The following is a 21,977-nucleotide window of genomic DNA, read 5'->3' on the forward strand; positions in this document are numbered from 1 at the left end:
TTACATGTAAACGTCACAGGGAAAGGGTCACATTTATTGCTTCCCAGCCACTACCTATAATAAGATCATTAATAGGACAGGACAAAGCTCCCCGGGCACCCCCCGACCCAATCGCTGGGTCCAGGTCAGTGCCCGGAACAGAGTGGGTGCTCAGTAGATGGTGTTGACGAGACGGGCCAGGCCACAGGGGACTAGCGGGCCAGACCCCCCAGGGCCCCCCAGCCCCCCAGGGCCCCGTGCCCAGCCCCACCGGTCAGGCCCAGTCCTGCTCTCCGCCTCTGTGCGCCTCGCCCTCGGCGTCTCTGCAGCCCGGGCCGTCCCCACGGGGGGCTCTGTGGCCCGCGTAGGAGCAGTCCCGGAGCTGGGGCACCGCCCGGGGACAGCGGGGGCCCCTCCTGCGCCGGGGACAACAGTTCAGCCCCCCGGGCCGGCAGCGGCAGCGAGCCTGGGCGGCCCACACGTAGGCGCCCACGGGCAGGGCGAGCAGCGCGGCGCTCAGCACCACGGCCACATGCAGGAGGCGCTCCCGCGCGGCCAGCTCGGCCAGCTCGCCCTGCGCCCGGCCCGTCACGAAGACCACACAGCGGCCCCTGCGGGCGGGCCGGCCCTCCAGGCTGAGGCACGCCTCGTACTTCGTGCTGGGCCGCAGGTCCTCCAGCCCGTACGTGTTCACCCCGGGGCCGATGTGCACCACCTCGGGCCTGAGCGTTGCATCGGACGCGATGTAGAGGGTGAACCACGGATCCCGGGGGCCGTCGGCCACCACAAACCACTCGAGCAAAATCCCGCGCACCGTCTGCCTGACCACCCGCAGGTCGATGTAGGCCTCGCCCTCCGAGGGCAAAGGAGGGGCGCGGGCAGCGGCCGGGGCCTGGGTGGGCTGCACGTGGAGGGCGATGACCAGTGCGCTCCGGCCCATAGAGTTGGAGGCCACACAGGTGTAATTGCCTCTGTCCACCAGGTGGGCTGCAGGTATGACCAGTTCGGACAGGGCGGTGTCTTCTGCAGCCGACGAAGTCAACACTGGGTGGAGAGAGAGCAAAAGGGCTCTGAAGGGCACGTCCCTGCTAGAAAGCTGGACGGTGCCCAGCAACATCCGTTCTTTGCTTTTTTCTTGAGCCGGAGGTGACCGCCTACCAAGCTTACATTCCTGGTATTGGCCTCTCAGCAACCCCATAAGGTAAGTACCCCCTTTTTACTCTTAACAAGTTGAGGACTGGAGTGATTCAGCAACCTGCCCATAGGGACACATGCTCAGAGGCAGTGGCCGTCCTGGAACCTCATTCTTCTGCCTACGAAGACCACACTTCCAGCTCCACTTGCTGCTCCAACCAAACCACCAGAAGCCTCGCTGAGCTAACAGCATGGTTGGGGGCAGATCTCTAGCAACTGTGGGATGTTGTGAGCTTCGAGAATCACCTTCCTGGGGGCTCCTGAGTGGCTCGGTGGGTTAGGCATTCAACTCTTGGTTTTAGCTCAGGCCATGATCTTGGGGTCATGAGATCAAGCCCCAAGTTGGGCTCCATGCTCGGTAGGGAGTCTGCTTCTCTCCCTCTCTCCCCCTCTTCTGCTTCCCCTCTCTCCACTCATGTGCACGTGCTCACTCTCTCTAAAAAAAATAAATAAATCTTTAAAAAATTGTTTAAAAGAATTACCTTTTTAGCTCCCAGGTGCAGAAAGGCTCAGAGCCTTGAGCCAAATGCCTGGATTCTATCCCTTACTAAGTGCATGGTGCTGAGCCAGTTGCTTAGATTCTCCTGGCCTCGATTTCCTCATCAGTAAAACAGGATGATAAGAGTTTAAGTTTGTTAGTAAGCACTCAGTGTAAGCTGTTGTCATTACTGAGAGAATAATATAACACGGTACCAAAGGCACTGACTACAGACCATTAAAAGACATCTGCCTGCATATCACTGTTCTTCAAGATGCTATGACAATAAATCCTACATTAGTATTTAATCTCAACCCAATAAGATGTGATCAAAATGATAGGAAAAACTCAACAGTTCAGTTCCTTAGGTATTTTTTAATCTTCCAGCGGCTTCTCACCATGCATAACAAATATCTGGGTAACTGACTGTATTTCTCAAGCTTTACTCAGATAGGTCTAGCTGTCTTCTAGACAACTTTAAGATATCCCAAGGGAGACCACCCCTGTCCCAACCCTGCAGGGTAACATTAAAGGGGATTCCAGCTGAGGTATGAAAGCACACCATAGAGTTTCAGGACATGAGAGGCAGGTCTGAATCCCAGTGATGGGGCCTGTGGAGGTCACTTCCTCACCTGGGTCCCAGGATTACAACTTCAAGCCAGTAAGTTCTGAACAACAGAGTGGTGGGAAGTGTAAAATTCAGTCAACATCTAGGAATTCCCAACCTTGCCCAATGGTAAGAATTACTTGGGGAAAGGAGGAGGGGAGAAGAGAGAACACTTGTTAATAGGCGTTAATCTCAGGCCCACCCCTGGACACAGGAAATATGAATCTCCAAGGCAGGAGCCTGGAGATCTTATTTCCAACAAGTACCCCGGTTGGGTCTGCTCCAGCAATTTTAGGCAATCAATAATAGATAATCTCTAGAATCAGTCCTAGTCAGAAATTCTAGGACTTAAGAACATACAGTGTAGTATTTTGCATTTAGAACACTCTTAAAGAATCTATCTGTTCATATATAATTTTATAATATTTATACAATATGTTAAGTCTACTATAATATATTTACATATATTATATATTTTATATATAATTTATAATTTATATATAATATATATTATATTATATATAATATATAATTATATATTTTATATATATTTATATCCCATAGAGGTCTGTATGCAACCATTTAAAATCATTCCAGATGGTGGAACACTGTCTTGGAAACTTCCCCGTTGTGGTGGGTATAATTCAGGCCGAGCCCAATCTTACCTGCACCCTCACTTCACGATTGACCCAGTTTAGAACCTCTCTATTGAGGAGAGAGTTGCTGTAGACCTCACCATTTCCCCCAGATACACTGAGAGGGCTCACGTGGCTTACCATCAAATTCCCTCCACATGCTCAGGGGGTAAGCCCATGCAATGGTTGGTGAAGGGCTGGCCTGTGCCAGGCATCTCAGGGTCACATTATGTCCCATCTGGACGGTGACACTGGCACTGGGTGTTGAGATCTGCGGCTTCCTGCAAGCACTGAGCTCAGTTTCGTGAAAAAGCTGCCCAGCCTTGGAGAGAGGGCGTTGGCACATCAGGTAGTAATTCACCAGGATGACCGGGATGCTGATGGAATTCACAAATTGGACAAATCCCCTCAGGCGACAGTCACATAGCCAGGGATTGTTGTGCAGTGCCAGCACCAGGATGGGGACAGTCTTGGCTCCACAGCCAGGCTGCCTGTTGTTTCCGGTAGGCCAGCCAGTTCAAGAAGACACTCTTGGACACAACTGTAAGCCTATTGGAGGATAGGTCAAGGTAGGTCAGGTTGACCAAGAACTGAAGCGCTAGCTCAGGAAGCGCATCAATCCTGTTGTGCTTGAGATCCAACACCCTCAGGAGAGGGGTGGCTTGGAATGCTGTCCATGGTACTGAGCGGAGCTTGTTCCCCTCCAGTCTCAGCTCTTTTAGTTCTGACAGGTGCTCCAGGGCTCCCAGGTGTATCACAGTGATGTTGTTAAAATTAAGCCAAAGGTGTTCCAAAGTGCTCATGTTGATGAAGGACCCTCGAGGTAGTTCATATAAGGGCGAATTTTCAATCCTCAACTGCTTTAACTCTTCAAGAAGGTTCCTTGGGATCTTTCCCAAAGAGATAGACATACACTGCAGAGTCCTGTACAAGAAACCACAAACGCTTTAAGACGAACATCAGTGGGGCGCCTGGGTGGATCAGTCAGTTAAGCCACTGACTCTTGATTATGCTCAGGTCATGATCTCAGGGTCCTGAGATGGAGCCCCTGCATTGAGCTCCCAGCTCAGCAGGGAGTCTGCTTCACCTGTCTCACACTCTGACCCTCATCCCACCCATGCATTCTCTCTCTCTCTCTCTCAAATAAATAAATAAATCTTTTCAAAAAATATAAACATCAGAGAAGTGAGATTAGGTTTATTCTGGCATTAGAGGTATGAGTTAAAAGAAAAAAATATATGTTATTCACTTGAAATAAGAGACCCATATGGGTAAAAGTGCACAGTTCTCCAAAGTTCAGAGCCAACTAGAGATTTCACTGACTTCCTGCCACATCTAGGCCTGGTCCCACTCCACATCATCCCCAAAGAAGCCCATCCCCTACAACCCCCTGGCATCTTGTTAGCACAGCGCACCTGCCGAAACTGTCCTCTGAGCAGGTACATCCTGGCTGACAGGATGGCTGAGCGGCATTTGAATCCAGAAAGACCAGGACTAGCAGCAAATAGTGAGAAACTGAAGCCATACTGCTCTGCAAGAAACTACCTTGCAAGTTTTCAGTAAGTGTAGTCTAGGCTTTTGAGTGGCAAATCCTATTACTGGTAATCCGTGGTGATGCAGGTCAGCACAGCAGTGGCAAAGCCCCTGTATGCTCTGTTATGGCCTAGATCACAAGCTCAACAGAACCCACGAGGAAGGAGCTATATCTCTTAACTAAGGTCACAAAATTCACCCTTTGTCTGGTTCTTGAGTCTAGAAAGCAAACTCTAAGCCAGTTCTCCTACTCAGGACTGATACCACCTTCCCTCAGTTTCTTACAGAATGATCTGAGAAACAAGCAGGTAATACTATCCTGAACACAACGGTTCGGGTTATTTGGCCAGAATCCATCTAATACTTCATCTACACAGTTGACTTCTGAAAGCTAGAATTTTCTTTCTTTCTTTCTTTCTTTCTTTCTTTCTTTCTTTCTTTCTTTCTTTCTTTCTTTCTTTCTTTCTTTTTTTTTTTTTAAAGATTTTATTTATTTATTCATGAGAGACACTCAGAGAGAGGCAGAGACACAGGCAGAGGGAGAAGCAGGTTCCCTGCAGGGAGCCCCTGATGTGGGACTGGATCCCACAACTCCGGGATCACGCCTTCAGCTGAAGGCAGACACTCGACCGCTGAGCCCCCCAGGCGTCCCTGAAAGCTAGGATTTTCACCCACTCTCTAGAAGTGAATGCAGATTGGTGGATAACGAGATGTGACCACTCGCATCACTGGCTTTCTCCGACGCCTCATGTGATGGATTCACTCCTGTACTGCACTAAGACAGCTACCTCTGCCACTGGATGAGCGGGGTTAGAGAAGCATCACAGTACAGAGGTTTTCTGAATAAGTTAAAGTGTGTTTCTTATCCTGGATCTCACAACTTGCCCTGAATGCTGTGTATTTCACATGATAAAAATGAAGGACTTATGTTTTATGTGATTTGGGTACTTATTCAACAAATATTTGTTGGCCATCTACTCTAAGCCACACACTTTCTAGGTGCAAGGAATCACTGGTGGGCAAAACTTTATAGACCCTTTGCCATGGGGTCTTCTCTCTAGCTTATGCTTCCTTGTCTTGAAATCTTTGGAAAGTCACTCAACGTACATGAGTCTCAGTTTCTCTTATGCAAAGTAATGAAATTAATAAATAGTTCATAGTGTTTCTAGGAAATTTTGAGGCTATATAAAGTACCTAACGTACATGAGTTATGTTAATTCCCTTCCCTACACCAACAGACTTGAAGAGCAATAAAGTCGGCTTCCCTATTACTTACGGTACTTCCTGGTGAATATTGACATTCCTTGGATTCTCCTAATACTCATAATATACATTATACCCTACAAAAGGCCTAAAGGAAGAAAATCCGCTTAGTAGTTAGCCAGGGATGGGGGAAATGGGTCATCAACTAAGCTGATTACACTCCAGGCTTTTCATCCATGCCAGATGTATTTGAATTTCTTGTCAATTCCACAATCTGGCCAGATCTCTGGATTTCCTCTCAAGCTAAAAATCAAAACAAAGAGAGTGCAATGGGTACAAAGCTTGTTCTAGACATGGAGATGTGCAGCCTTAGACCCCTTTCAAGGCATGTGTTGATGCTCAGCTGCAAAGATTGCTTGCATGAGATCATGCCCTTCCCAAAACAACTCATATACAGCAACTGAGGGTGAAGAGAGCCCAAGGGCCCAGCTAGTTTGGCCTGATGGGATGAGGAGGCAACTCTGATCTCACTCCTGAGACTTGTACCATGGTGGCCAAGATTTTGTTAAGCTTGCTTTTTTTGGGGAAAAAAATGTGATTCAATTCACTGCAGGGCAACCCATTAATGAATTCTTTTCTCAGGTCAAACTATAAGGGCCTAAAGAGATCTCCATCCCCCACATTTTTTCCTCTGTTCATCCCACGCTATCCTCTTCAGATGAATCCAGTTGAACCTAACCTTCTGGTGATTTGCTGAAAGCTTGAGAAGAACATCCACTGGCATGTCGTCTCTGGAATTATGCTGGCCACTTCTGCACTGCTCCTTCCTTCTCTCCTGACCCCCTCATCTTCTGGTCTCCTTATTTGTTTTTTTTGTTTTTTTTTTAAAGATTGATTTATTTATTTATTTATTTATTTATTTATTTATTTATTTATGATAGACAGAGAGAGAGAGAGAGACAGACAGAGAGGCAGAGACACAGGAGGAGGGAGAAGCAGGCTCCATACCGGGAGTCCAACGTGGGACTCGATCCCGGGACACCAGGATCGCACCCTGGGCCAAAGGCAGGCACCAAACCACTGAGCCACCCAGGGATCCCCTGGTCTCCTTATTTGGCATATGAATGCAGGGGTGTAGCTGTGTTGTCAATTAAGGCAAGAGACTGGTGCAATTAAAGCTCGGTTGTGTCATTTACTTTGAACAACTAGTGATTAAGTGGTGTCCCTAAACTCAAGAGATTTAACAACAAGGGGAAGGGGTTTGAGACTATGACACACCCATGTCCCTTCCTGAAGGATGTTTTCAAGAACTTGGCTTAGAATTTTTGGTAGAGAAGAGCCGTGGGGGGGAGGTGGGGGATCACTCTGTTTATGACACGATTATATATAAAAGATAGAAATGGCTTCCTGGTGATGGCTCCTCGGCGCATCTTAATAGAACCTTATTAAGACAGTTTTCTATTCAATTGGAAAATGTGACCCCAGGGTTGGAAGAACTTTGGGGCGACTCAGACAGAGAGCCAGGTGACATATCGGGGAGCAGACGTGCTGTCTTTCCTCTTTCTCAAGCTGGTGCTCTTCCCTGGCTCCTCCCTCTGCTGCCAACCCCATCTGAGGTGTCCTCCTGGCTACGCATGCTCTGTGGCCTGCCTGGGATGGACACACAGGTGACTACGTTCCCAGCCCTCCCAAGTAGGCAGGCTATGTGACTAGCATTCTGGCTAATGAACTATTAGAGGAAATAATGTTTTAAAAGCCCCTGCGTGACATTCCAGCTTCTCTTCCCCCTTGCTACAGCAGTTGTTAGCATTCCAGGTGATGGAGTCGTCGTCAGCCTGGGTCCCCAGGTGAATAAATGGAGCAAAACCCTTTCTCCATCCACATTTCCCACAGACTCAAGAACAGGGATAAATCTTTCTATGGCAAGCCACCAAAATTTGGTAATTGTTAGCACAGCATAAGCCTAAGCTATCCTGACTACAATGTCTTTGCAATCAAATAACGTGTTCAAAGACTTTTAAATTTATTTTTATTTCTACTGGAGTATATGATAGTTAAAAATTTCCAGCTCTAGGAGCTCTAAACACACTGTTCACTGAGTCCCTTGATCGATAGCCTAATTTCAACAGCCCACATCCACTTTCCAGGGTATAATTTCTGTTACTTGCCTTTTGTACCCTGCAACCTACACATGGAACTTGAGATAAGTGACATCAGACCTGCCCCCTGCCCAGCTCAAAGGGAATATAAGCATGTTGCAGTCAGAAAAAAGGTATGATGGAGATGCGACAATCACAGTCAACATCCAGACAAGGTTTCCAAGGACAGCACACCGTAGGATCACCATGGTGCAGGATGGTCTTCACCACTGGGAGACCAGAAATTGTTTTCCCTGGACTCTAAGCAGATTTTCAGGGACCAACTTATACTAACCAGACTCATATACCAAAGACCAATATATAAACCAGGTATCATTTTATTTTTTCACAATGGGAATTCATTTTTTTTCCAGTTGTATGAATATTCATGAACATAATCCAGGATGATTCTTTACCAGAGCAAATCAGGGAAGAAAGAACACAGAAAGGAAGACTGACAGATGGATATTTGGAGGCTGACCATCTTGGGGGTCATTCCATCCAGACCACCAAAGTAGGTCTTAAGAAATCATTGAAAAGTTTGAATATTCTCTTTTTTCTCCCCCCACCCCACACACCTCATGATATTGGATAAATACTAACAAATCTTGCTTTTAAGTTCCTGAATTCTCGTCAAACAAGGTTTAATAAAACTGACTGGATCTTAGTTGTCTTTGGGCCTATAATTGTTCAACCTTGATTGGCTCAGTCAATCATTTAGAAGAAATATCTTAACCATTTCAATAGGTGGCCACTTCCATCTTGTTCTAATTTGGGGAGTGCCTGTCAATCTCATATATCAAACAATCAGAACTGAGTCTTGGGTTTCAACAACAGAAATGCCTTGATAAAACTACCGGCAGGGGTTGGAAAACGATAGCCTGGGAGCCAAATCCAGCCTGCCACCTGTTAGTGTAAATAACATTTTATTGGAACACACCTGTGCCCATCAACTTATATATTGTCTATGGCTGCTTTCACATTCCATCAGAGGAGCTGAGTCAGTAACAGAGCCTAAAATATTTACTATCTGGTTTTCTTTACGGCATATATGGTTGTTGACCGTGATGTAGCCAGTGGTTTTGTCAACTTCCAACCAAACAATTTCTCTTTTTAATGGCTATGGTCCATAAGTTATAGTCAGATGCACCCTCCAGATGATGGGCAGAAAATATCCACATATTTAAACTCCATGCTCGTGTGTACTGGTGGTCTTATGGTTCTTATGGCTTTCAATGATTTGAAAAAAAATCCATTTCCATAGTGGAGCTGCTATAGATCACATTGCAGAGATCAACACTGAAGGAAGATCCTCAACCTGGTCAGGAAGTTATCAAAGACTTAGACCCTCCAAGAAAAATCCATCACTACCCTCTATAAGTTATTCAACTCTTTGGGCTTTGGTTTTTTCATCTGTAAAATCAAGTAGTTCAGCCTCCATAATGGGTTGTTGTAAGGATCAAATGAGAGAAAACAGAACCATATGTTGTCAGATCTTTGTAAATATGAGAGGGAGTACAGTAACTTTAGAAATCACTGTATTGGGGCATGTGAGCAGCTCAGCCGGTTGAGCATCCAACTCTTGGTTTTGACTCAGGTCATGACCTCAGGGTCCTGGGATTGGGCCTGAGTCAGTCTCCACACTCAGCACAGAGTTTGCTTGTCCTCCTCTCTCTGCCTCTCATAAATAAATATAATCTTAAAAAAAAAAAAAAGAAATCACCACATCACACTGTTTCCTATCTGGCAAATGTTCAACACGATATGGGTCTGTTGGTTGATACCAGCAAAATTGTTTCCTTGCCGTCCCTGAATTTCCTTAGTTGGTATCTAAAGGCCCTGGCACCAAACACTCTGGAGCTCAGTCCTGCAGACAAGACACGACACTGACCCTGTTGTTGGGAACATTCACCTTTGCTTGTGCGCAGAGATGATATCTCAGCGGCTTCCCAGTGTTAAGCAAATTGAGCAAGAATCCCACTTTGAGGTGGCTTCCTGAATAACTGGGAAGGCTCTGAGACATCCTAGGAACCCAGCTAAGTTTCAGTCAAATTACAAAGGCCACTCTGTGGGGACAAACGAGCTGTGTGCCCTACAGCATTGAGTGTACGGTGCCACCCTCCATGGAGGGCATCTCAGATTCCTCCAGCCTGACATTCTGAGATAAAACAAGCAGGAGTCTCCTGGGCATCATCCAAGCTCTAGAATTTATTGAAAATCAAATGATTATCGAGGCAGAGCAGCATCCAGAGAAAAAACATTGGGAATCCCTAAGTGTATACAATGAAGGCAGAGACTGTATCTCTGTGTGTGTCTGTACAAATGTGGCTCATGCACAAGCAGGGGTGTGGGTGTCTATGTGTTAACATAAATGTGATAAGATGCAGGAGAGGGGAGTGGCAGGGACCATCAATTCTGGAACCAATTGCCTGGTCCAGAGTCCACAACTACCACTTCCTAGCCGTGTACCTCAGGGGCGGGGTAGATCAGATCACTGCTCAGCAGACTCTTTCCTGCCCCATCATCAGCTCCCTGGGAGAACTGTCCTCTGCTGCTCTATGAGAGTTGGGTTAGGCCATGGGACCTGCTTTGGCCCACAGAACACGGGTAGCCATGGTGGCATGCTGGTTCTAGAGCCAAGAACTTAAGAGATGTTGCATGTTTTTGCTCATTCCTCTGATATCATCCAAGCTCTTCAAGGAAGAAGTCTGCTCCAAGTCGCCACTGACACTCCATCCTGGGCCCTGCAGAGAACTCACGGAGCAGAGCCGCCCTGGTCAAGCTGCAGACCTGTAGGTTGTGTGAAAATAAGCGCTCACTGTTGCACACCACCAACATCTTGCTTTTAGTGGTTACACAGAAAAAAAAAAAAAATGACTGATACAGGCGAGTTGGTCAATCCCCCTGTTTCTTCTCCAGGAAAATGGGGAGAACACGTAGGGCCTGCTGCAAAGGGCTGTGATGAGAATTAATGAGGTCGATGACCATAAAGCCCCGAGGACACTGGCGGGCACACTGTAAGGGCTTAGTGAGCATTGGCTGCTGCTGCGGTGGGCCGCGCGTGCGGAGGCGGGTCCCCGCGGGCAGGACCCCGTGGCGTGGCCCCAGGTCGAGTCAGCGGGTGGGCCGAGCAGGTGTGTGGCCCGGGCGCCCTCAGCACAGGTACTCGTTGATCCGCCTGCCGCCGCGGGCGCCCGCCACCTGCGAGTCCAGGCTGGGCCGTGCGGAGAGGAGCCCGGCGGCCTCGCTGAGGCTGTGCTGGGACAGCTCCTCGGAGCCGTCGTCGCTGTGGCCCAGCCTGTCCAGGTTGACGTAGGCGCCCCCGGCCTCCGCGGGCCCCCCCGGGGGACACCTGCGGCAGCGCCGCCGTGCGGCCCCACAGCACACGAGCAGGGTGAGGGGCAGGGCGATGACCACGGCCACGCTGATCACCACCACGTTGATGAGGCGCTGGGTGGCCTCGGTGTCCACCACCTCGTCCGTGGAGAAGATGACACACTGCTCCTTCTGGGGCACCAGCTCCCGCATGCAGACGCACGCCACATACTTGGTCTTGGGCACAAGCCCGTGGATGGTGACGCGGGTCTTCCCGGGCTGCACGGCCACCCGCCGCATGTCGCGCTGCCCGAAGACGGCGTAGAGGACGCTGAAGGCGGTGGTGTTCCCGGCCTGAGGCGCCTTCCACACCAGCGTCGCGCTCTGGTAAGTGTCCCCCACCACCTTGAGGGACCTGAGCATCCGGGCCCCCGGGTGCCCCGGGGCCCCCACCTGCACCTGCTGCAGGCTCAGGTCCTCCTCGGCGTCGGGCCCGGGGGGCGCAGTGGCCGGGCCGCCAGGCGCGGGGCCGTCGGGGACATGCCGGGCCACCACCCTGTTGTAGGCGGCAGCTTCTGGAAGCCCACCGCGCTCCGTGGAAGCCGGGGGCTCCGTGATGGCCAGGGAGATGACGGTCTCCGAGACTCCCAGGAAGTTCTTGGCCTGGCAGATGTAGTCCCCAGAGTCACGGGGGGACACAGCAGGCAGGCCCAGCAGCGTCCAGCTGGCGCCGTCGCCGGACACCTCCTGGTGCACTGGAGGGACAGAGGCCAGTGAGTGGGCCCGGAGGCCAGGCTTCCCTCCTGGGCGGCAGGCACTCAGGGCTGCATGGGGGCACCGCCGTCCCAGGAAAACCCTGGGAGTCATTCAGCTTTTCTTAGAGGGGCCAAGGGGCTCAAGATCCCCTGGGCTCGCATTAGGGGGACCCAGGCTCCAGCTAAGTCTAAGGGCGACCTGCCTTGTAAATCTGAGGTGCTCAAGCCATGTTCATCAGGCCCCGGAGTCCTACAGAACGGCCTCAGGGCAGCAGGCAGCTCGAGGGTAAGGGGGTCGGGCTGAACGCGAGGCTTTGCCACCCCGTCCAGACCCACGGCCACCTCAGCCCAAGCATTTTCAACCTGGTTTTACGTAATGGAGCTCCTCATACAGCTTTGTAAACTGATTCCAGACCCCGGTCTTTGAGCAACACTCGCTGACCCAGCTGAAGGAGACCCCCCAAGCAAGTGGGGCGGGTCACGGGGTTTTCCGGTCCGGGTCAGGTGCTAAGGAACTACTCCTCCTGACCCCCCCTTCCGCACACAGCTGGGCCGTGGCTCCTGCAAACCCCACCCCCCGGGCCAGAGACGAACCATCTCTGTCTACACTGCACAAAGACCACCGGCTGCGTGCCAGGAGCCAAGCACTTAGCCTCTCGGGGCCTGTTTACTTATAGGACAGGGATAATCAAGTTGTCTTTTAAGTTCGGTGACACCGTGTGCACCGAGGAGCCCAGTAGGTGGTAACACACATGGTTATGACCCCTCGTGGCTTCACAACCACAACTGGGAAACTCACTCTAAATATTACGTCTACTAGGAGCACCCCTCACCCCAAACGGCAGCACGTTGTTCCTCCCAGGGTGGGGGAACTGGCGTCCCAGGGTGACAGAGGGGCTCCCGGGCTCCCAGAGGACAGGTTTGGAGCCACTGTCCCCAGACCGCCCCCGACCCGCCCAGTCCGCACAGTCCCCGGAGCTCACACACCTGTGCCGTTGAGTGGGTGCCCGTTGGCTCTCCTCCAGCTCATCTCTGGCCCAGGGACGCCGGTGGCCCCACAGCGCAGCAATACTGCACTGCCCAGAGGGGACCTGACGCTGGCCACCCCTGGACGGAGCTCCGGACTCTGGCACTTTCTCAGCTCCAGCTGGCTGAAGGCCACTCCGGCCAGGCTTTGCGGGCTGGCACACTTCAGCCTGGCCTCTATGAAGGCCAGATTCGGGGCCCAGCTTTCCAGGAAAAGGGCCAGGTCGTAGAGGCGGCAGTCGCAGGCCCAGGGGTTGTCCTGCAGGCCTGCGGGGAGGAGAAGGGAGGCCGGCGGTGAGCCCCTGATCTCCACATCCACTCGCGCCCAGCTCCTCATCCCCCTCAGGGAGGGCTCGGCATGTCCTGAGCTCAGGGTCAGTGGGACTGGCCTCCAGGTGCGCTCCTTGCCTCGCTAGCCGTGGAACCTGAAGCCTGTGCTTAATCTTGAACGCACAAATCAATGGCGTGTGACTTATTTATATACACGTATCTGATATATTTGGGAGGGGAAGCGTCAGGGGTTGAGGGGGCCACATCCACCTGCTTGTACATCCGTGACTCTCAGGCCCTTCTGCGCACTAGCTGCGGGGACGCTGGGTCCCTCTCCCGCCATCCTCCCCCCATCCCTCTGCTAGCTGCATTTAACCGCTGGCACAGGGTAGCAGATGCAAACAGCATCTCAGGTTTGCAGGATGATGATACATCCGGCCCCCAAGAATCATCACGGCGAGCCGGCTGGCCCTTACCGGTTATAACACAGACCCCCACGAATTACTGCAAACAGCAAAGTTAAATGACAGAGAAACGGTCACCCCTCAGACCGGCTGAAGTTCAGCGTTCCCACCATTTTCATTATTAGCCTCAGGAGGGAAGAGATTTCCGTGTGTCTTCGTCACGGCCTATGCCCAGCCCCTCGAACTAAGAGTCCACATCGACAGGCAGTTACCTTTCAGAGCGGGGATGCCTGCATGGCCGGTGTCCCTCCTACCCTACTTGTGGGGACCGAGAGCCCGCCCAACCACTTGGACACCCCTGGACCAATCTTAAAATGTCTAGGTGCGTGCTGCATGGCCTAGGAGTCCCCTTCTCAGGTCCTATCCTAGGGAAACATTTGTCTGCGTGCCTAAGGGTGCACGGTCAGGAATGTTCCCTGCGCCATCGTAGGGGTTGGTAAGATAATGGAAACAATCTAAAGGCTCGTTAGAGGGAGAGCGGCTGAATTAGCTGTCATGTAGCTGTATTCTGGAACATTCTGCAGTAGTTTCTCCAAAATGAGATCGATCCATTTGTAGTAACTTACAGAGATCTCCGAGACATACTATTGAGTGAAAAAGTCAGTGCTGTTGATATATACAGCACGGTCTATACAATATGAGATTTTCTATAAAACACAGAAAGAGGGGCGCCTGAGTGGCTCAGCGGTTGGGCGTCTGCCTTCGGCTCAGGGCGTGATTCCCGGGGTCCTGGGATCCAGTCTTGCATCAGGCTCCCCGCATGGAGCCTGCTTCTCCCTCTGCCTATGTCTCTCATGAATAAATATATAAAAATCTTTTTGAAAAACTCAGAAATTCTTTCTGTGTGCATATATATGTGACAGTGAATGCATCCTAAAAAGATAGGGAACATGCAAATAAACCTAAGAGTGGCTACCTGTTAGAAGGGGGTGTAGGAACTGGAATCAGAAGAGGGAACAAAAGGATTTTTGGCTTTCTCTGTAATATCTTAAACGTTTACATATATTTATGTGTGAGTTATGTAATTAGAATCAATATTAATTTTCCAGAATGAGTTAATGCCACGTGTCATCCTTGTGGCATGTGCCTTGGGCAGGAAAGACATCTGGTTCACCTGGTAAGCCATCGGTTCATTACGAGCAAGAAGGAATCAGAGAGAAGGGTCAGCCAGTATAACTGATTCAACTCTGCTTTGGGAAACTGAGTCTCAAGGAGGGGCCTTCTCCTGGCTGTGTGACCTGGAGGTCTCTTATACTCATTTGCCTTATTTAAAATACTCGTTCAACACCCCTACGCTGGCTGCCTCAAACCCTCGCATGGTTGTTGGAATATGTTATCAGTTCCATATATATATGAGATATGTCATATGTATATATTTTAAAAGGGAACTTAGTTAAATTTTACTTTGGAATCAATAATTTTTCCATCTGAGTTCTCTCCTCTACATTATCCTTTATCAGGTGAGAAAGTCTGCAGGGTGGATGGAGCTGGAATGGGGCTTGCTGTTGTCCCAGGCAACAAGACTTCCAAATATCCCCTCCTCACAGGATCCTCCTGGGCCTTAGGGCACGAGCTGCCCCAAACCATTCTGAGATTGCTCCAACCCGCCCCTGGCGCTGGAGCCCCTCTGAGCCAGGACACGCCGCAGGCACCAGGTCTCTCTTCACTCCTTACCTTCCACCGTCCACTAGCCCCCCGCTGTGGTGCCCACCCCCTCACAGCTGGAGGCCTTGGGCCTTGGGCCCTCCCGCCCCCCCCCCCTGCTTTCTACGATCCCCCAGGGTGTGTTTGTTCATCTGTAAAACAAAGGGCCTTGTGCTTGGGACTATTTGGACCAGGATGTGGTGAGGGCTAAGTTCTGTGGGGGGACAGGACACTGAGGGAAGCTTTGAGGCCACGCGGAAGCACCTGGCCAGCGCGGGGGTACCAGTTTGCAGGGGGACCAGTTAACAGGAGCTCAGACCGCCTTCCTTCCACATATGTGTTGGTGGTGCTCAGAGGAGGCTCTCAAGGGGCTGGGGTGCTTGCGTGGTCCGGGCATCCTTGGAAGCTGGGTGCTGGGGTGCAGCGCCTGACCCGGAGATTAGGCCTGCAGTGTGATTGCTGGGGTGCTCACATGCTCTGAACATCTTTGGAAGCCGGGTGCTGGGGTGCAGCACCTGACCCGGAGATTAAGGCCTGCAGTGTGATTGCTGGGGTGCTCACATGTTCCAGGCATCCTTGGAAGCTGGGTGCCGGGGTGCAGCACCTGACCCAGAGATTAGGCCTGCAGCGTGATTGCTGGGGTGCTCGCATACTCTGGGCATCCTTAGAAGCCCGGTGCCGGGTGCACCTGACCCGGAGATTAATGCCTGCAGCGTGCTCGCTGGGGAGGCAAGGAAGGCGTGGAGTGGGAGCAGACGCGCAGATGAGCTGGATGTGGGTGCAGGGAGCCCCGAGGCCTGGGCACTGACTCAGCCCCGCAGGGTCCCGCCAAGTGGCTGCGCCCTGAGGCTCCCCGCCTGGGATGAGCTCTTGGGATGGAGGCTGTGGCCAGAAAGGGTGGGTGGCCTTGGGCAAGGCTGCCCTGCAGGGGGAGATTGGGGTGGGGGGCCCGGGGGGACCGCGACCCGGGGTGGGGGGGCACGGCCCGTGCCTGCCACGGTGTCCCTCTGCGCCGAGCATCACCTTTGCACCCGACTGCCAGCTTCGGAGGCAGAGAGCATCGCCCCGGCTTCCCGGGGGCAGGCGCGACCCCCTTGGCCCCCTTGACCCCCGCCCCCCCCCGCCCGGGCCGCCCCGCCCTTACCGAGCACCCGCGAGGCGCGCTGGCCGGCCGGGAAGGGCCTGGCCCAGGCGGCCAGCAGCTCGGGCGGCAGCCTCAGCAGCCGGTTGCTGGACAGGTCGAGGAAGGTGAGGTTGCGCAGGAAGCGCGCGGCGTCGGCGGGCACGGCGGCCAGCAGGTTGGCCTGCAGGTCGAGCAGCCGCAGGCGGGGGGCGTCGGCGAGCGCGGCCCAGGGGAAGGCGGCCAGGCGGTTCCCGGGCAGCCGCAGCTCGCGCAGGCGCCGCAGGCCGCGCAGCATCAGGCCGCTGAGCTCGGCCAGCGCGTTGTAGGGCAGCCACAGCTGCTCCAGGCGGCCCAGCGGCCCCAGGGCCCCCGCCACGCGGCGCACCGACGTCCGCTCCAGGCGCAGGCGGCTCGTGTCGGCGGGCACGGACGCGGGCGGCAGGGTCATGTCGGGGTCGCTGCACACCACCGTCCTGGCGGGGAAACGGGGGGGGGGGGGGGGGGGGGGGTGGAGACGGTCCCGAGGGCCCCCCGCACCCCCACCCCCACCCGCCACGGGCACCCAGCCCCCGAACCCAGAGCCTCCCCAGGGAGGGGGGGTGGAGACGGTCCCGAGGGTCCCCCCGCACCCCCACCCCCACTCCCCACGGGCACCCAGCCCCGAACCCAGAGCCTCCCCAGGGAGGGGGGGGGGAGACGGTCCCGAGGGCCCCCCCACCCCCATCCCCACTCCCCACGGGCACCCAGCCCCCGAACCCAGAGCCTCCCCAGGGAGGGGGGGGAGACGGTCCCGAGGGCCCCCCCACCCTACCCCCCCGGCCTCCCCGGACTCCGAGCTGCGAGCCAAGGGGCAGGAGGGGGCATCCGACAGCTGCCCTACTGCCCTTGCAGGGGCTGGGGCGGCTCTTGCTGCCAGAGCCTGGGGGGGGGGCGGCCAGAGCCCCCCACCCCGATCTACCCTCCCCATCCCCCCCCCCGACCCGGGGCGGGGCACCCAGCCTCCGAACCAGGCTCTGAGCTGCTCTTGCTCCCAGAGCCCCCCGGGGGACAGGGGAGGGGATGGAGACTGTCCTGAGGGGCCCCCCCACCCCCCCACGGGCACCCAGCCCCCGAACCCAGAGCCTCCCCGGGGAGGGAGGGGATGGAGACGATCCCGAGGGCCCCCCACCCTGATCTACCCCCCCACCCCCCCATCCCCACCCCCCACCCCCACTCTGAGCTGTTCTTGTTCCCAGAGCCTCCCCGGGGGCAGGCATGGAGACTGTCCCGAGGGCCCCCCCACACCTCCACCCCCCACACACACACCCACCCCCGGGGAACCGAGCCTCCGAAACCGGGTTCCAAGATCCTCCTGCTCCCAGAGCCTTGGGGCGGGGGGCCTAGAGATGGTCCCGAGGCCCCCACCCCCCACCCCCCTGGGCACCAAGCCTCCGAACCCAGGTTCCGAGCTGCTCTTGCTCCCAGAGCCTTCCTGGGGGGGCCCAAGGGGCCCTGGTCTGGTCACTGGCCCGGGGACCTCCCGCTAACCTGTCCCTGCGCGCCCACCAGCTGCCAGGCTGCAGAATGGACAGGCCGGGCGAGCCCACGTCACCTGGGCCGCTGCAGCCTTGAGGGCGGCCCGTGTCACGCTGGGCCTCAGGCCCTGTGACCGCTTTGGCTCTCCTTCATCAAAAAGATCTAAGTCAGGGCAGCCCCGGGGGCTCAACAGTTCAGCACCGCCTTCAGCGCAGGGAGTGACCCCAGGGTGCTGGGATCGAGTCCCCATCGGGCTCCCTGCATGGAGCCTGCTTCTCCCTCTGCCTGTGTCTCTGCCATTCTCTCTCTCTCTCATGAATAAATAAATTTCAAAATCTTAAAAAAAAAAAACGATCTGAGTACCGATTCAAACCTCTCTCCGTCTATCTCAGTGGGGACCCGCCGTCAGGGAGCCTCAGGGACCACGAGGCGGGCCCGGACCTTGCGGGCCTGCGGCTGGACTCCCATCCGGGCGCCCTACTTGCTGGCCGTGGGTCCCTGAGCACCTTACACAGCCACTTCCTCTGTTTCCAGGAACAGACTCCATCCACCCTTGCAGGGGGGTTTTGGGGTGTAAACGAGCTCCTGCAACCAACCAGCTCTGCGTGGGTCACCAGCAGGGGTGCCACGCTCTGCGAGGACGACTCTCAAAAACTTTGGCGATCAGGCCCCGCAAGCTGCTGGCCACGATCCCTCTGCCCAGACAGCGACTTCCTAAGCCCTGACCTATTAACTTCGACAGGAAAGCAGAGGATGGATTGAGAGGAAAGGAAGCAGCCCTTGCCCTCCGGGAGCCTACGAATGAGGGCTGTGCTGCGGGCTGTCACCCAGAGCAGCACAGTCACGTCAGGTACACAGGGCAAGATTCTCCAAGATGTGAAACTTGAGGCTGCACGTGAGGCACGGTGACCCCCACCCACCCACCCACACTCTTGAGATGTGCATGGTCCCCCTACTGAGGGATGGGTGCTGTAGAGTCACGAGAACGTCACAGTCACAGCCCCTGTCGCCTCACAGCTTATTATCAAGCTAAGGAGGAAAGAGCGTGATATTTTCAATGAGAATGAAGGTTTGGATGTTGCAGAGAGGAAGGTCTGGATGGGGGAGGGAGGAAGGCAGTTGAGGGGAAACCACGTCCGGAAAGGTGGAGAAAATCATCAAGGGAAGGACCAAAGAAACCACTGAGGAGCCAGCACATCTGGCGGGGCAAACGGCATAAAGGACATGGGGACACCTGTGTCCAGGTGCCCAGACTGGGCCGCCCAAGGAAACCGCAGTACCCACAGGTACACACACCGTATCCATGACGCGGAAGCATGGAGTACGGGCAGGTCACTCAGGCGCTCAGGTGTAGGGACCGCCCCTCTGACCCGTGCTGGTCGGAGGTGGGCTGAGGGAGGCATCTGAGATGCAGGAGAGCCTCTGTCTGACCACGCTATCCTCCTGGGGCCCCTGGGACCTCGGGGCCTCCTATAGGCGTTGTCGCCCTCAGAGGATGCGCCCTGCAGACGTGCGGGTGCAGGTGAGCCGAGGGACTGTCAGGCGGGGGGAGGGGGGACTGATGTCAGGGCTCTGCCTTCAGAGGAGGGATGGCCACCAGCCGACATTCAGGGCCCTGAAAAGTGACCTTGGAATTTTATTTTCTATCCTAAGGCTAACCTGGGGAGCTCGCCCCGCATCCCTGCCTGTGACAGCATCACCGACGAGATCTGGAGATGGAGCTGAAGCCCTGGGTTCCAAGACCAGGTCTGTCACCGATGCTGTGTGACTTTGAGCCCTGGGCTTTCTCTGGGGAGCTGGAGAGGCTCTTTATCACCCTGGTCACACTGTCTTGGCCACAGGCGGTCTCCTGGCCTGCTCAGGGCTCAGCCCTGGCTTTCCTTGGGGGGAAAGATCCTTAAGTCTGATGATCCATATGAGTTGGAGCATCAGAGACTTGAGTCAAGAATGGACCACATGGGGTATCCTTTCCTGGACGTGCCTCTCCGTTCTCTCCATCCCCTCTCACCCTAATCGACCCAACGCCCACAGCCAGGATCGTTGTAAGAGTCACACTGGTACCTTGCTGCCCTGATCAGAAACCATCAGTGGCTCCCAGCACCCATCTGAGAAGAGGGAGAAAGAGAGAATGGAACTCCAAAATGTTGAAAAGATGGTAGGAAAGATGGCTCTGGCTCCTGAGCCAGGACCTAGAATCCCTGAGCAAGTCAGGAAACGCAAATAAATGGTCATTCGTGGATAAGTTGAAGACGTCAGAGAAAAGATGGTCTGGACACTGCCAGAGAGAAAAAGGAGAGTGAGCGACGGCGGAAGAGCAAGAGTCTACAACTCACAGTGGCTTTGGAGAGTCCCAAAGGAAGGAGAGGAGAAGATGGAGGTGCTCTCGGGGCTCAGGTGGGGCTTGGGGAAGTGAAAGAAAAGGCCGAGGATGGAGGGGTGCTTGCATGCAATGGAATGGGCACGCCTGGCCTTTCAGAGAGCACATCGAATTGGGTGCAGGCCAAGGCTTCCGGGCTTGGGCCAGAGGAGCCCCAAAGCTGGGGAAGCGTGAGGAGGCAGGGGGCTGCAGGATGGGTGGGGTGGTAGGAAATACCTGGGGTGCGGTTGTGTACCCTCAGGAGGCGAGGCAAGAGAATGAAAGAGGCCTGGGAGAAAGGGGGCTGGGGAGAGGCAGGGAGGATGGTGGAGTAGAAAGGAGGGAGAAGAGAAGAAAGAGGAAAGGGGGAGGCTTCCCCTGCCCTTCAGAGGGTTCCTCTCCCCCAGGATCCTGGAAGAGGACTCAGGACAGAGTCCCTGGAGGGGCCACACTCTTGCCCCATCCCCACCCCCATGAGTGAAGGAACTTGGTACTTCCGGCGCCCTGCTGGCTGGAAGACAACACAGAGCAGACTAGCGCCCTAGGATACCTGGGTCCCCAGGGCCCGGAAGATGGAGGTCCCACCCCCTGCGTCCAGCCGTCCCGACCCAGCCCAGCAGGGACAGGCGTGGGCTACCCATCCCACACCCCTGGTGCCATACCTGGCCTTGCTGCCATCACCCAGGACGTGGAGGCTGCAGCTGCATTGAGAGGGGCAGGAGCCCTGGGCGTGGGGGTGCCCCCAGAGGGCCAGGAGCCAGAGCATGCCCACTGCCACCCTCATGGCCCCTGGCTCCCCTATAGCCCAGGCAGGGCCCTGTCCCCGGACTGCTCTTTTGTCCCAGCCCAGGAAGCCCAGCAGCTGCCCACTGGCTCATCAGCACTCCCACCCCCACTCCTGAGGCCATCGGATAAACAGGGACAGACCGGGGATTAGGAGGGAGCCCTGGCCACAGCACTCAGCGGCTTACTGCTCCTGGCATCACCCAGTCCGGAGGGTGAGGGCGGGGGACCCTCTTCCGTGGCAACAGCCCCAGGCCTGGAGGGGCCGGGGAGCGGCAAGGTGGGGCAGACAGGCAGCCACCCGGGGGGCAAGCGGCTCCCGGACTGGCCAGCTTGGCTGTTCGCCTGCGAAGTACCCCCGTGCCAGCCAGGCGGGGGGCTACACAGACCCTGCTGGGGTGCCTGGGCTCAGAGAAGATGAAGACAGTCCTGGCCATTGGAAATTCTCTCCTGAGACAGTTTGATCGGGAAAAAAAAAATGAAATGAAGGCCATCAAAGCATTAGAAAAAGCCCAAAGCTGGGGAACCTGGCCAGGGTTCAAATTCCAGCTCTTCCATTTCCAGGCCGTGACCTTGCACAGTCTCTTCCTCATCTGAAAAAGGGATGTAACATTACTCAGTGTGTTTGAGTAAGGGATGGACAGGGCTAGGTGGGGAGAGATGGGAGGGGGCCATGGAGTCAGGACCACAGAAAGTCCCCCAAATGCTGAGATGTAAGGAAACCAGAGATCAGGGAACAGCTCAGACCACCCTGACCTACGTAGGGGTGGAGGAGACACTTTTTTTTATGAGAGTCACCTGGGACCTACAAAGAATGATCAGACCCAAAGGGGGACCATTACAGATGGCATCACCAGTCCTTATTCTATTTTTTTTTAAGCTTGATCTAATTCTCTTTTATTAAAAGGATTCAATGGGGGCACGTGGGGGGCTCAGTAAGTTAAGCATCTGATTTTGAC

At 54.4% G+C, this 21,977-nt stretch overlaps 2 protein-coding genes across 2 annotated transcripts; both read right to left on the minus strand.

Moving 5' to 3' along the window:
* Positions 1–253: 253 nt before the first annotated feature.
* Positions 254–4,418, minus strand: LRIT2 (leucine rich repeat, Ig-like and transmembrane domains 2). Its single transcript, XM_038535445.1, is given in 4 exon segments — positions 254–1,023; positions 3,035–3,389; positions 3,391–3,817; positions 4,309–4,418. Coding segments are annotated over 4 exon segments (1,662 nt in total).
* A 3,671-nt stretch (positions 4,419–8,089) lies between these two features.
* On the minus strand, positions 8,090–21,019 carry LRIT1 (leucine rich repeat, Ig-like and transmembrane domains 1). The gene is made up of 4 exons (XM_038534503.1): positions 20,898–21,019; positions 16,386–16,837; positions 12,825–13,130; positions 8,090–11,837 (listed from the first exon to the last, which is right to left on the minus strand). Exons 1-4 carry the CDS (start codon positions 21,017–21,019, stop codon positions 10,921–10,923), a joined length of 1,797 nt encoding a protein of 598 aa, XP_038390431.1. The 3' UTR covers positions 8,090–10,920.
* Positions 21,020–21,977: the final 958 nt, after the last annotated feature.

This window comes from Canis lupus, chromosome 4 (genome assembly GCF_011100685.1).
Source record: "Canis lupus familiaris isolate Mischka breed German Shepherd chromosome 4, alternate assembly UU_Cfam_GSD_1.0, whole genome shotgun sequence".
Classification (NCBI taxonomy): Eukaryota; Metazoa; Chordata; class Mammalia; order Carnivora; family Canidae; genus Canis; species Canis lupus.

Bases quoted from the DNA above. Each gene is read 5' to 3' on its own strand.
- LRIT1 (XM_038534503.1), bottom strand. From the start codon at position 21,019: ATGAGGGTGGCAGTGGGCATGCTCTGGCTCCTGGCCCTCTGGGGGCAC. The intron at 13,131-16,385 runs GTAAGGGCGGGG...TCCTCCCCGCAG, and splicing joins GCGCGCCTCGCGGGTGCTCG to GCCTGCAGGACAACCCCTGG. The intron at 11,838-12,824 runs GTGTGTGAGCTC...CTGTCCCTCCAG, and splicing joins GCACCCACTCAACGGCACAG to TGCACCAGGAGGTGTCCGGC.